Raw genomic sequence first — 15,356 nt, 5'->3', positions numbered from 1 at the left:
GACTTAGCTGTTAATCAAATGTTTTATCAACTGATGTTCTCAAAACTGAGTAAATGTAATGTTCATTGTAATAATATCGTAAAATCAGCTGGGGTGCTCCCCCGAAACTTTCTCATATGTACTCTAATATAAAGGTCTTATCTTCAACCGGATAAAATTGTGGGCAAGGCCGAGAATGCCTTACATGGCATTGACGGACAATAGTTACGAACTATAAATCTTTGGTGTGAATGTAACATTTTTGCTCGATATATCGTGCGAATTTGTATTTTCGATGCCTTTTTTTTGTTGATAAATTGAAACCAAAATTTGACATGGAGCGACATTTATAGTTGCATACCAAAATTCATTGATTTCATTTTTGTTTTTTTATTAGTTATTGTGTTTACATGCATGCGAATGTGCAGGCCGACAGAAACTCAATTTTTTTACATATACGGTTCAAAAATGAATAAATTTGTGTACTAAATTTTATATATCTATTACGTTTAGTAATTATTGAATTTACTTGTACTCGGACAACCAGACAGACTTCACTTAATAGTTTTCATTCAAAATTTGATTGAAATAAAAAAAAATATGGTATTAAGTTTATATACTAAATTTCAACCATCTAGCTCAAAGTTATTGTGAGCTTTCGTGTTCACAGCCAGACAAAAAGGAGTTTTTCGAGCTCGGGGAGTTCTGAAACATGGAGATTCGGCAGAATCTCTAGTTCGGATATTTTGATGATTACAATACTTCGTATACGATAAAGTAATTTACGATATCGCGAGTCTAAATATCAGGTTAAATCGCGAAGTAATGATTCTGATATTTGCTTCTTTGAATAATGTGATTTTTTTTTAATGAAATTTTTACGACATCCTTTCAGATGCGACTTCAATTAAACTATCTGATGAATCCCCCCCCCCTCTGAAGAAAGCCTTTTGAAAACACTGTTTTACCATGGAAGCAGATGGTTTTTTTTCGATGAGCAGCTAATGTTAATAAGTTGCTTTAAAATTTTTCTCGATTAGAATATATAGAGCCGTTCAGAATATCTTTCGATTGTAAAAATCGTGAATACCCGTGATTTTATCAAATATCTAATACTTAATTCTTTGATATAAAGGTTTTGATTTGATTTTTTTTGGCACGTCTCAGTTTCTAGATATTACTAATTTAAGTTGCTGAAAATTAATTTAATTATTTCGTATATTTTAATTATTTGCTTTTCTTTATAGCTGATATCCAATTCTTTATATTAAATGTTGTTTAAGAAATTTAAAGAATTAAATCTACTTCCGAAGAAAAAATTGCCTGTGCTTTATTCAAGTAATAATAGTCAAAGGATACCAGTATTTCATGTGCTTTTAAGTTTAATTAATTTTCATGTTTGTGAGCAGATTATTTAGAATAAGGTTGGAAATTGCGTTTGTCATAATTTTAAATTTAAAAATATCTGAGAGTTTTCAGCGATTAGCTTATATTTAATTTTGTAGCCTATTGCATAATTTTCCAATATTTTACATAACTTTCCAGTTTGCGACTTTTTCACTCATTGTTTTACTTTTTGATCTGGAACTATTAAGGTTATTACTTCTGAAATTTAAAAATAAATTGGGCATTGCTTCATTTAGATAGTGATAAAATATATATTATTTCAATAATTTTCAACTGTAAATGAAATTTCTGTTCCCTGAGAATTATCTGGTAATAAATGCTATTGATTGGAATTGAAAATTGGATATTGGAACTGAGAAAAATATGAGAAATTAAATGAAACAATTACTAGTACGTGTGTTAAACTTTTATTATGTGTCTTATTACATGTATAATAATTAAAATAATTTAATATGTAAAGACAATGTTCAATGTATTCATCCAATATAACCCCGATGACATTTTGAGTAGTATATAATGTGCCGAGATTGAAAATTTTTTAACGTTTAAATATCTTTAAATGGCGTATTAATTGACGACTTTTTTTATGCTTTTCTTTTTATTTTTCTACTTATTGTAATATTTATTTTTTCATTTCCTAGAATTAGCGACTTTTTTTCATCGTTAAATTCATTTTGTGTTGATGCCTAACTGCGAAGTAATTATTTCGCATCACCTTCAAAAGATTTTCTGCGCCATTATTAATTTGTTCAAATGCAAAAAAGAGAAAAAAACCAGTGCCGTGAAGGAGGAAAAAACGAATTGAAAACAGCATGGCGATTTGTTTGGAACTTAAATGTAAATCTAAATTAAACCTCTTAATCCTTTTCTTCATAAGCCGAGTCCCAAAGGAGTTATTTAAAATCGCTGATGGTGATTAATGCCGAAAAATGTATTGTATGAATGTGTTGAAATCCTTAGCGTTGTTTATATAAGAATTATGTTTTGTTATTAGAATTATCGGAAATACATTTAAAAAACGTGCTTAACGACGGCATATCACATTGAAAATAATAAGTTTTACTTATCTTTAGCGCGAGAAAATATATGTATATAAAAAAAAAAGACGAGAAAGAAAAGTTTAAAAAAAAAGCATATTAACAAGAGAGATTAAAATATTTTACAGTTTTTGTGCAACTTCTTGTTGAACGCCGGAAAAATAACTCACAGAGAGGAGATTAAACAGCGAGCTAAAAAAACTAGCAAAAATTATCTAGTGATTATGTCTGGAAATGAAGCACTGCGAAGTATTAATCCGTTTTAATTTCAAAAACCTAGAAAAAAAATAGCGATGCATAACGAAGGATTAGTAGCAGAAGCAAAAGTCTTAAAAAATTAGACTAGATAGCAAGAAAGGAGGAGAAAAAACAACAATAAAAAAAATACCTAATGATGGAGGAGAAGGGGGAAAACTATTGGGTAAAATTTGAGTTTAAATACTTATAGCTCCAAGTGATTAAGATTCACAAGTTGCCAACAACGTCTGGAGGTGACGTGGCTTACGAAGAAAGAAAGACTTTTTGCAGCTGTGTACATAACTGCTGAGCACACTTCTGTTTTAAAATACAGATATCCCAAATTTTTTTATTTTTTTATTCATAAACCGCTGCTCTTCCAAAGACGTTGGTATTAAATCGAATTAGTGCTGTGAAAGCTTTTGCAAAAGAAACTGAAACATTAAATTCCACTAGAGGGAATATGTGATAGGTTTATATTGATTATCTTTCTTAGATTTTTAAAATGCTCTGCTAATGCGCACGTGAAGTTAGATTAGTTTTTACGTGTCGCTGCTAGAAAAGTGCATTAAGGAAAGGGATTTGCTACATTTATAAAGTCCCGTTTTATTCGACGATGGTTTTGGAGTCTGTAATAGTAATTATTGACTCACGGGCATAGTTTTGATCACATGTGCTTAATGCTATTTACTAAAACACTAAGAAATTTATGCCGGCTGTAATGGAATTATTTATTAATTCTTGCAATATCTAGTGGAATACACGAAGGTATTCCCTTTTTTTACTTCTTTATTATATCCTGCTATTTTCTTATGTCAACTAATAACTGTATGATACTTATTATATAAATAACATTATAAAGATTATTTTTTAAAATCCTATTTTTCAATATTATCCCTTTGCCTGAATCTTTTAATCCTTTTGCTTGATACTTTTTATTTTTCATTCGAGAAAAGAATTTGCTGACTTTAAGAATAACATAGCATTGCTTCATTGATTTTAACAAACGCGAAGCGAGGGAAATACTTGTAGCATATAATTTGTTACTGTATTTTTATTAATTATAAAAATTAGCAATTTGAGATCTCCGTTATCATTTATCCCATTATTCAACAAATTGAAATGTGGTGAGCTTTATAATAGATATAAATGTGTCTTAAAGTGCGTTGTAATTTTATTTTCTCGTACATGACATAGTTATGCGACAAAATTCATTCAAACTTTCATAGTGATTCTGTTGTTGGCGCATGACGAAAGAAGGGTGGATGATATACTGGCGCACGCACACACACGCACACAAAACTGATGTAGTCGCAGTACAGAGTTTCTCTCTCTTTTCTCCTTTAGATCTTAAATGTACTAATTTCAAATAGCCCTCCCCCTTTTTTTTCCCTTGTGCTGAATTTTCGATTTTTTTTGTCACATAAAACTGATTTTATACGTTTTAAAATTTTATCTTATTGATAAATGTCCTATACTGTCCTTTCACGTATTTTGTCCATGAATAATAATTTCTATAGTTTTTTTTTCTATTTTAAGTTGGAAAAAAAAGATTTTAAAAAAATCTGAAAGCTTTTTTTGCATAACTCTCTCACTAAACAATTCTTTACTTACTGTTAAAACTACTTGTAACAATGTCTCAAAAGATTTGATTCCGAATTCCATAAAATCTCCATATTTGAGCATTCTCTGAATCTGTTTTTATTACGATACAAAAAAATAGAGTATTCGTATATATAAGCAGATATATCGGAAAATATACATTTCTGGATTGCTTATTCCTCTATTTCTTTGCATGCATGCAGATACTATAGCTGCAGATGCATATAAAATACAACCGGATAAATAGGTGACATTGTTTGTATGGTTTCATCACCATATTTGATGATCTATATCAACTTTTAGATCTTAACGTTTTCCTTGTGTCTGAATTTTTTAAATTGATATCTTTGAGCGTGCGAACTCAATAACGGAGCTAACGAGGCGAATAAAATTTCGTATGTGGTCGTTACACTAAAATTAAGATTGGCGTCAGATATTAAACAAATTCCATGAAAGGAAAGTCTCTCCGCCTACCAAATGCTGTCGATCGTGGTAATTCAAGAATGAATAGAACAAAATAAATTTTTGGCTTTATCATCAGAATAGCAAATTATCAAATTTTAGACCAATTCCGATATTATCGTTTTGGAAGTTCTCTCTCTAGGAACACGATAATCGCAATAAGCTAGATGAATGAATTTTAACATGTGATCTTTATTTCAGAATGGTAGATCTGTGTGAAATTTTGGACACAAAGTCTACGGTAAGCGGTGATGTTCCATATTGAATATTTTTGGGTTTAGCAAACTATATTCTTTTCTCAGTGTGAAAAAACTAACACAAAATGTACTATATTGTATATATACCAACATTTCAAAGAGAGAAGACTCCCACTGGTCATTATCATTATATGGGTTACTTTTTTGGGAACAAATTTCGATGTAAGTTGAAATTTTAAAGTATCTAAACAATGCTATTCTGTCCTGGCATGGTTGCTCTAAATTTGAAACTTACCTCCTTTTTTTCGAAAATCGCAGGAATAATTATATATATGAAAAAATCTCTACATTTAACATGGTAGTTTTTGATTGAAATGTGTTACTGAAAATATAAGACTACATGTAGAAGGAGAACTGAAATTTAATTTGAATTGAAATGAATACTTGTAATTATCCCAAAAGATAGTCGCTGTAATCTTTTCACGTCGGTTATTTCGGTACATTTTACGGAGTGCTGTATGAGTCTCTCGACCTTTATTTTGCCAGAAGTTGGAAAAGTTTATAAGAAACATACAAAATATTTATATTTCAAATTGCACATTGAATGGAATTTTGGAAATAGAACCATCGACAGTGAAATTTCCATGAATGGATTGCATTTAATGACATTGAAAAGTCATTTTGCAATTTTTTTTTTTTTCCTTTGTCAATCTTGGAAAAGTTTAAAAAATGATGATTGAATAATTAACATTTTGTTTCTCGTGTTTCACATATATCTGGCAGAGTTTATTAAAAAAATAAACAAGATTAATGTTATGTTTTATTATGCAATCCATTTGACAGATAGTCTTTTGAAAGGAATGAAGTTAAAAATAACCCCATTGTTCCTTTATTTCTTATCTATATTACTGTTTTGAAATTTTATTCGACATTCTATTAATTTCAAAGGTATATTAAGAAATAACATAATTCGATTTATTTTACTTACGAGTTAGGACAAAGAAGGTTTCGAAATTCCAGATGTTACTCATTACTAGAGACTAACTGAAAACATGAAATGCTTTTTCAAATGATTTTTTATTAATTTTCGCGAGAAATAACATCAAATTTTTTTTTATTAGTTTCAAACGAATGGGAAATGAAGCTTCTTATCAAAAGTGATTCCATTGAGTTTATTTTTAGGGATGGAATACGCCTTCATACTTTAAACTTTTTAAAATTTAATTTCACCTTCACCTTTTAAAATATAAATTGTGTTGATGTAAATTTTGAATAAACTAAAGAAAATAAGGATGAGACTGTGCTTGGCCTTTCTTTATAATCACGAAAATGATCTGGATAATTGAAAAAAAAAAAAAAAAAAAAAAAAAGGAAAACAGTTTCTTTCAAGTATTTTCTTTAGAAATAACGAATGAGGCAATTGAGAGAAAAAATATTGATAAGAAATATATTATTATTATTTCTTGAATTTCAGTCAGATTTTGGAATGCAAATATAGCATTCGAATATTAGATTGAGTTGTAAATCATGACGGTCATTCACAATTATTTTATTTTTAAAAAATGAATGAATCGGTTTAACGGAGCAGTTTGTTTATTCGCTCATCATTTTTTAAAAAGTTCTGTAAATAATGGCTTGCAGTAGTGCATTGAAGAAAGCATTGATGATTCACGAGATCGCCATTATATATCAGATCTCACGAATAGCTTCCATGATCTTGATACTTCATTTAAATGCAGAAACGGAACAATTCGAAAATACTTAGTTTTGCCCATTTGGTATTACATTTTTTTTATATGAAAATATCCAAAACATTCATCATTTTTAAAAAAATCATTTCTGAATCAATGAAACAACTGAAAATAGTGCTCGAGCTGTGCAATAGTGCAACCATGTACATCAGTCAGTCTGATTGCAGAAAATTGTCACAAGATTTGGAAAAGATTTTAATTTTGAAGTCGAAAATTGTTTGGGCTTTTTTTCACTCCGCTTTTCTCGATTAAAGTGATTGAAAAAAAAAAAAAAATCGGCGACAACTCTTGAGACTAATGGAGGGCAAGATACGAATTTCGAAACAATTCCTCTCCGTATTTAATTGTGCGACTGCTTGCGTCAAGCCAAGGGGGAAAAAAATAATAAAACACTTGCATTTTTAACTCGTAAACACATCTAAAAATTAAAATAGATTTACTTTTCTATCCACTGTATACTGTCGTTCAATTTCCTTTTTGACGCGTTAGTTTCTTCAGTAGCTTTAAAATTAACTCAATTTGTGCCGGATTTATGTCAATTACTTGAAACTCATAAGAGCTCCTTTAATGTTGGCCGCATCCCAGTACCCTTCCCCACGTCTCAAAATGTTTTAAGGCGACTATAATTTTTTAGTATTTGTAAGTTAAAGATTATAAGTAAATCATCACGACTTCAAATATTTAAATAAATTCCTATATTTTAATATTTGATTTATATTTCGAATTAAATTTTTTTATTTATTATTTAGTAATGTTTCATTACTTAAGTTTTATTTAGCAATATTCATTATTATTATTATTATTATTTTAATTTTAGGATCTTTTTGGGGAAAATCGTAATACAAAATTTTTTCCACCTCTAATGTGAAAAAAGTTTCAATAAATCTGATTTACATAACTAGAAGATCTTTTGGATTTCTTTCATTTTTTAAAGACGTGATAAAAAGTATCAGTTAATATTTCGTCCTCTGAAAAAAGATTTTTAAAACATTTTAAGTGTATTTATCTATCCAATAAATATTTTTCCACCAGGAGTCTAACAGTGTTGGTGATTTCCATTAGGGTGTGCGAAATGACAAATCATCGGTTATTTTCTGCTATGATACGAGCTGAATACTTAGCGTATTTTTGGTAGAAAGAAGAAACGCGTTTACTTTGCAACGCAGAGCGCCTCATTTGTTCATCTATGACTTTTATTTACCTCTAATTTTTATGCTGTATGGAAGGAAATATTTGGCCCAGACATATTTTATTCCTTGAATAAGCTATCAAATTTTTAGAGGCTTATATGGAATCTAGGGTAAAGGAAGAAAATGAGAGACACCTACGACAGCAGTTTCAAGGCTGTTTGTCTTCTAAAACAGTATAAAACTTTTCCTGTTCCAACCAGGTGTGTAAAGTAAGAAGATAAGGATAAAGATTGAGAAGAATATAGACGTCGGAGAATTTCTTTTGTGAATTTCGATTTTCACGTTTCATTTATTTAGTTTGGAAACTGTGTGACCTGCCTTCTGATCTCTATTAAATATTAGATTATATTTAGCCATAATTTCTCGATTGTTGCTGTCTGAGCAGAGTGTTGATTTTGAATCATTAGCTTGGTAATGGATGAACATGCGAAATGAATTCTTTTTCTTTTGATGTTTCTATTTGGAGAAGGTAATACCCCTTTTAAAACCCTTTTCAAATTTGCTACGAAATTTTATTTGAGTTGATGAGTTTTACAATTCTACTCTCTGTAATTCAGAATTTTTTTATTTGAAAAGTCAAAGAAAAAATTTTAATGCTGGATTTATTATTATTTTACATATATTTGAATTACGTAAGTTTTCTTTCTCCTGATTTTGCGAAGAAATGACAGTTTAAAAAAAAATTTGGAGTAGCAGATAATTTTATTTTCAGTGTGATTTTTAATATGTAGAATTATTTCAAAAGGTGAACTTGCTTATTTGATGATCCAACGCATCCTATCTCTCGCAATAAATTTGTCGTTTTCAGCCGTATATTGGATTTGAGATTATCGCTTAGCAGTAATAACACTTTACACCTAGTAACAATGCTGATAGTTTCAAAATGTTATTTTGCTATTATATTTTCTCTGTATACTAACTACTAGTCCCATTTTATTTATATCCTTTTTTATGATATTCAAGTGGTATTTAACTTCACGAAATTGCGATTCCTCTATCTTTAGTTAAAATTAAAATTCTTTTTGGTTTCAGTTTGGAGAGAATAAGATTTGGGTTCGAGAAAATTAAAAAGCAAAATATTTTTATATCAGCCTATAATGCGTAAATCATCCTGTGGTAATCTCTTTACATGTAATATGCATGTGTCCGTTTTTTCTTCTGTACCCGAATATATACCTACATTCTGTAGTAAATAAGGCATCTTTTAAGCGTGAGAAGAAAGAATATTTTTCTGTTTTGACTACAAAGACGAATTTCGAACTAGTGGAAAATGTTGCAGGGGATATAGTGTTGTAGCTGTTTATAATTTTTCTTGAGTTATCCATTTGAATTCCGTCACTTGGAATAAGTATTTGACATTGTCACTTGGAATAAGTATTTGACATTGAAACTGACAGAACATCCCAGATTTTCTTTTATGCCGTAGCAAAACACCTAAATTTGTCTCTTACTTATGTGTTGTTATGGAAACGTTTTAGTAATCCCTGAGTCTCTGCCTTTCTTTTGCAAGTTTTTTCCATTTCTTGTATTATATGTTTAGACGGCTCCCCGAATTTTTCATAATTTTACATATTGGAAAAAATGCTCCAACCCAATCTTTTATTATGAAATTTATCTTTTATTAGAATATTCACATTGCCAATTTTATGCCGTCTTTAGAAATGAGCGAAAATATTCGATTCTAAATGCTAATAAGATAGGACATGAACTATAAAATATTCCGTCCCAACATGAATGAACATTTAAAACTGCCAATTTGTTCAGCAAATTGAGAAAATACCTTTTTTGTCAATGAATTTTAGGTGAAAACAATCGGACTTGTGTTCTGAAGATTCCTTAACTTTAAAAGATATCAAAAAGTCTTAAACTTTCTTGGAATTCCATCGTTTTGTAATCTATGCTTCTTCGCATGGAAAGATTGGTACTGAAATACAGCTATTCAATTATAGAATTTTAGAACTTAATATAAAAAGGAACAATTTTGTTTAAAATTATGATTTTATACTGAAATCTGAAAATTTACTGAAAAATCAGTAAAGAACAGCGTGCACTTTTTTTATTTTCAATTCATATTCGATATAAGAAAGCTGTGAGATAAAATAAAAGTCCATGAATTTAGAAACCTACACTGAATTATAAAAACCTAGAATCATAGAAAGCTGTTAACTTCTAAAGTTCTTTTCTATCCAAAAACTTATTAAATACTTACAATGCTATAACTGGGCGCATTCACCGGTTTAAAAGACAGCGTAATTAATTACTTTTGATTAGTAACCAAAATTAGAAGGCGATCACAGTAAAAGTGTATTGTCTGCATTGTTTAAATAAATAAAAGAATTGTTTGCTCTGAAGTATTTCTGCAGCCCAATGCTCCATAGTTGCGCCAGTTGAGTGCTAAAGGTTAATATCTTCGTTTATTTTCTCTATCATTTGCTCTGAAATAGTCAATTATCTTGTGAATTTCACTAATAAATTTTTTTTCTTCTTTCCCCTGTAAAATTGGTGAATTTGCGCTATCATTTGAAACACCAGTGGTTTTTTCATTTAATATTTTTCCGTTTTTAAAGAACTCTTGTAAAAGCTTGACTGTTTTGAAGGTAATATTATATTTCGGTTTCATTGTGACTTTCAAGTTTCACGTCATTAATGCTTTCCTTTTATTCTTGAAATTATTATTTCACAGTATGAGATTCGAATTATGATACAGTGTATGAAGTTTATTCGTTTTCAAAGAAATCTGTTTATTTTTGGTTTTTCCTACAGCACTTAATAAACGTTTTAATTTAGTCTGCGGTTTGCAAAAGAGAATTTTTGTGGATATCCTTTGTCGCTTTTCTGGTTTTTTTTTTTTTTTTTTTTTTTTTTTTTACTCCTTTGCTTTGCTGATTTCCCGTTCTTTCTTCGTTGTGTTCTAAAGTTAGGATTTCCGTATGAATGATAATAACATGACGCGAAAAGGTGTTTTTTGAACAATCATGCGAGTGATGTCTTATGTAACATTATTTAATGAAAGTTTTGAGTACGATAAAAAAAAATGAAAATCTGATTTATGCGGCAAAAGTATAATTGTTTCTTAAAATATTGTTTAAATTTCAGTTGTGTGGATTATAAGATTAACTTTTAGCTTTTGCCTATTCTTAAAAAAAAAATCGTGGATAAAGAAGGCTAAGTTATAAAGCACTAAATTAAAAAAAAAAAAAAAAAGGCTAAATAAAAGTTTCCATTTCTTCAGTGCCACTCTTTTATTTCATTACCGAAGAATATAAAATAATAAAAAAAGTGCAAGTGAATTTTACTTCCAAACTATTACAAATTATAATTAACTATTAAATGAATTAAAGTTATTGAATTTATATATAAATGTATATTTGTGTGGATAAAATTCACTTGAAGATTTGTTAATTGTTGCTTAAACAATTATGTAAACGATTATAAATCATAATATTTAAAAATAACATGCAAGTTTTCTTCAATATTTCTGTTTGCATATTGAAATATTTTTCGTTTTTTCTACTAGGAAAAAAAAAAAAGAAAGCATTTCTTGTAACACTAGTAAAGAGTTCTATGTAACTATACTCGATGTGTAGTTATTAGTTAAAAAAAATATTTTAAAATATCATATTTGTTTTTAATTCTTTAGTATTGCTTTGTAAAAATTGTGAACTTATGTTACTAGGATACAAAATAAAGTCTTCCACGCGTACTTTATATCTGATTGTAAGTTCCGCTACGAGAGAACACAAAATGATTACTACAGTTCAAAAGAATTGTGTTAAAAAGTAGGTATTTCTTCATAAACTAGCAATGTTTGTTGAAAAAAAAAAGATTGTAATTCTTTTATGAAGTATTTAATGGTCGAAATGTTTATGTTTCTGATATTTTGTTTGAAATAATGTTAACACGTTATTTACACTTCTTAAAATGACTTTCTATTATTTGCTTTTCATGTCGTATAAGACATTACGCGTGTTTCATTCAGGCTTTGCTTCAAATAGGTTTTCTTTTATATATCTGTTCAATATCTTGCATACAAAATGTATTTCCATTCATTCATTTGGTCACAAACCAGATTAGACTCCCTTTCCCCTTTTCCCTGCTTGCACTGCGGTAGGAAACTTGTCTGTCAATAATTTTATGGTGTTTATTTTTCTCCGGAAATAATTTAAAAATCCTGTGAAGTACTTATTATTGATTTTTTTTTTCATACAGATTGTTATTTTGACCCTAGAATTATAATTTTTTTCAGACTATTATGAACATTTTTTTTTTTTTTTTTTTTTTAAGTAGCAAGATAAAAAATAATTGACAGAAATAGAAAAAAATATAAATATTGATAAAATCATTGTTGTATCTATCTGATTTTTAATTAAGCTTAGTGTAATGGATGTTATATATCTGTTTATAGGATAATCTTAAAAAGCATGTTTGCTTTCGTTAACTTGCATTTTATAATAAAATGTGAAAAATGCAATGTCTTTTCTTATTTTTGTCTTCATGTTTTTGCCGTTTCCTTTTATGAATGTTATCTAATTTTAGTAATTCCATTCGCTTTGTTTTTTTTTTATGCAATTCTCTTTTTCATTCTGTAGATAATTTCTGGTTGTTTTTGTAGGATTCAAATCTGCCTGTTTTTTTTTTTAAACCAAATTTGCAAAATTTAAAAGCTGCTTTAAGATTTCTGAATTTGTTGGTTCTAACCTAAACTGGAAAAACTGCTCTCAACTTCTAGAAATCTTTAATTCCAATGAATAAATTTTCTAGTAAATTGAAGTTAAAGAACAAAAGAAATTTCACTGAAAACAAATATTTGAGGGGAAACTAACACCTTTTTGAAAAACAGTTTCTTGTGAAAAATACTTTAGAATGTGGAAGAGCAATTGCAGTATCAGAAAAATTAATTAATAGCAAGGAGAATCCATTTTTAAAATGAAATTCTTTCTAATTGTTGATATAAAGTTTTTTTGAATTTAAAAATTGATAACAGCATATTTATAAATAATTTGTTTGACTGCACATACTTGACCAAAGTAAAACTTCTTATAATTTTTTTTTTTTTTTTTTTTTTTTTTTTTTTTTTGTGCTTGCCAGTTTTTTCTGTTTAATTTATTTTAAAGGTTTTGCATCACCAGAAAATTTCAAATAAACAGTTATTTTATTGTTCATTTAAATATTATGTTAAAAATATTAGTAATATTCTTTTTTGCTTTAAATTTAAGTGTGTGTATTCTTGATTATTTGGACTTGGATTATTTGGATTTTACTTAGAAAAGTTCATTATCAGGGGCTATTTTTATGCTGTAGTCTATTTTTTAATATAATTGTTTTTCTTTCTTTTCTCAGGGGCTGATGTTAAGCGGCGGTGTGGTTTCCGGAGGAGGCTGTATGCATGACATGAATCCAGAGCGCCGGGATAAACAAGACGGTTCCCTACCCTCAGATCCAGGTCTTCGCAGTCCCGGGTCCTCTTCGACAGCGGCCTTGTCCTTGGTCGAATTCAGGCCTTCGGGGAAGTCGGCTTCATCGGGTCAGACTGGTAAGTGACTTTCTGAATATCCTTTCTTTTCCAGGAAGAAGACGCAAGTTTTGATAGACAGCCGAATCTGTCAGCACTGTAAAAAAATGACGGGCATTAGGTAAGAAAGATCATTATGTATTTTTTCAAATTTTGAGAATTTCTATTTCTCCATAATGACCTTTTGCTGTCACAGGCATTTTCCTTCATTCATTGTAAAGCAAACTATGATTTTTCTCTCCCTAACTGATTTACGTTTCGAATCATTTGGAAACAAGTCACAAGGTGGGGTTCACGCGCGCGCGCGTACATGCAGAGAAATTTGATTTTTTTTCCCTGTGGTTCTTCAAATAGAATGACCGACATACTGACCATGTCATACATGGAGCTGAGGGTGTTCTGTGATAACTAGTTTTATATCAGCGTGGCGACAGAGGAAAAATTTGCTACTGTTGATGGTTCTCATTGTAGAATTGTGCATTCATCTATTTTCTGAATTGATATTGACCCCTTTTGACGGATTAAAGTTTTACTCATCACTGCTGTGATGCACAAAGAATCTCTGCCATCTGCTCCAGAAATAATGAAAGCTGAGCGATACAAATCTGGTGTTAATCCCCTTTAAAATGTTCCGCTTAATATATCTAGCCAACGCAGTGAGCTCAGCATCATTGGGTTACAACCAGTCATCAAGGTTATTTCTTCATACGTGATAGTCCTCCTTGCTTTCTATGATTACGACATCTGGCAGATATTTTGGCACATGTATTTGATGTGGATTTTTCGCTGGGAAAACATATAATCGAATAAGTTGGATAGATATAACAACTCGAAGATATTCCTAGTAATTTATACATATTCAATTCTTGGGTTGCCTATCTTTTAAAGTACATGAGACTTAAATTAATTCACTTAGTGTGTAACTATAATAATAACTGTGGTATAGGAATGTTGTTGGATGATTTTAGACCACGCGATTCTCAGTTTTCGATATAAATATCCTTTGCCTCGATTTGGATTTTTTAAAATTTTTTGCTAAAAATATACTTTTAAAAAGAGGCGATGGATTTCCCTTTAAGGTCAAGCGAAGATTACTTAAAAACTGGAATTCTTAAAATATGAAATTTAAATATAATTAAATAATTATTTCCAATACTTTGTTTCATTGGTATAATTCAATCTTCCCACCTTAAAAACTGAACTCTTAAAATAGGAAATTTGAGTATAAATAATATTTCGAACAAATTTTCACTGATGTAACATACTACGATAAGTTTCCTTGTTCTGCACTTTAAGGGTTCCGGAACATTGCAAAATATACATGTGTCGTCTCTTAACAAGCAATGCACCTATCTCAATTTTTCAAATTTCAAAAGAAAGAGGGAAAAAATGAACTTTTCACAACAAATAACGAATATTTGTGTTTTTCTCCCCCACATCCATTACGAATATACGGTCTCTTCTTTTCGTATCTTGAATAAAAATGCAACAATAACAAACTACGCTGACATATTTAATTGACTTTATTTATTTTGATACTTTGAATGCGGTTGAATCTGGGCAACATAATTTTCGACGGTCTGTTGTGTTAAATTGATACACCTGTGATGGTATGCAGAAGATTCGGTGGGAAGAAAGAATGCTGTTGAGGATAAGGTTTTCCCTAGAATTCGAATAATAAATATCCCACTAGATAGATAGTAGGAAGAGTTCTGTTTGTTGTTAAATCTAATTTTTTCGACTATGCCATGTGATGAATTTTATTCAAATGTTTTACCTTCCTTTATGAATATATATTTATTACTAAGAATACATTTTTGTATTTCCTACAGAACTTTACCTTATGTAAATGTTTTAAAGATGAAATTGAAGAATCGAGTTTTCAATATATAAAAAAGCCAGAAAAATTGAAATTAATATATTAATATAATAGAAATTATGAAATTAATAGATTCAAGTCGAAATACAATAAGAGAAAATAC

General features: G+C 29.4%; 1 protein-coding gene across 6 annotated transcripts in view; it reads left to right on the top strand.

Annotated features, from left to right (window-relative positions):
- Positions 1–15,356, top strand: part of LOC129960913 (homeobox protein dve-1-like) — a 175,084-nt gene that overhangs the window by 49,858 nt on the left and 109,870 nt on the right. For all 6 annotated transcript variants that reach the window (XM_056074642.1, XM_056074641.1, XM_056074640.1 and 3 more), the window contains one exon: positions 13,203–13,395. In XM_056074642.1, the coding sequence (XP_055930617.1) occupies positions 13,203–13,395 (193 nt within the window). The remainder of the gene's footprint in view (positions 1–13,202; positions 13,396–15,356) is intronic.

This window comes from Argiope bruennichi, chromosome X2, assembly GCF_947563725.1.
Source record: "Argiope bruennichi chromosome X2, qqArgBrue1.1, whole genome shotgun sequence".
NCBI classification, from domain to species: domain Eukaryota; kingdom Metazoa; phylum Arthropoda; class Arachnida; order Araneae; family Araneidae; genus Argiope; species Argiope bruennichi.
The sequence above is the reverse complement of the archived record's forward strand: the minus strand, read 5'-3'. Positions and strand labels throughout refer to the sequence as shown.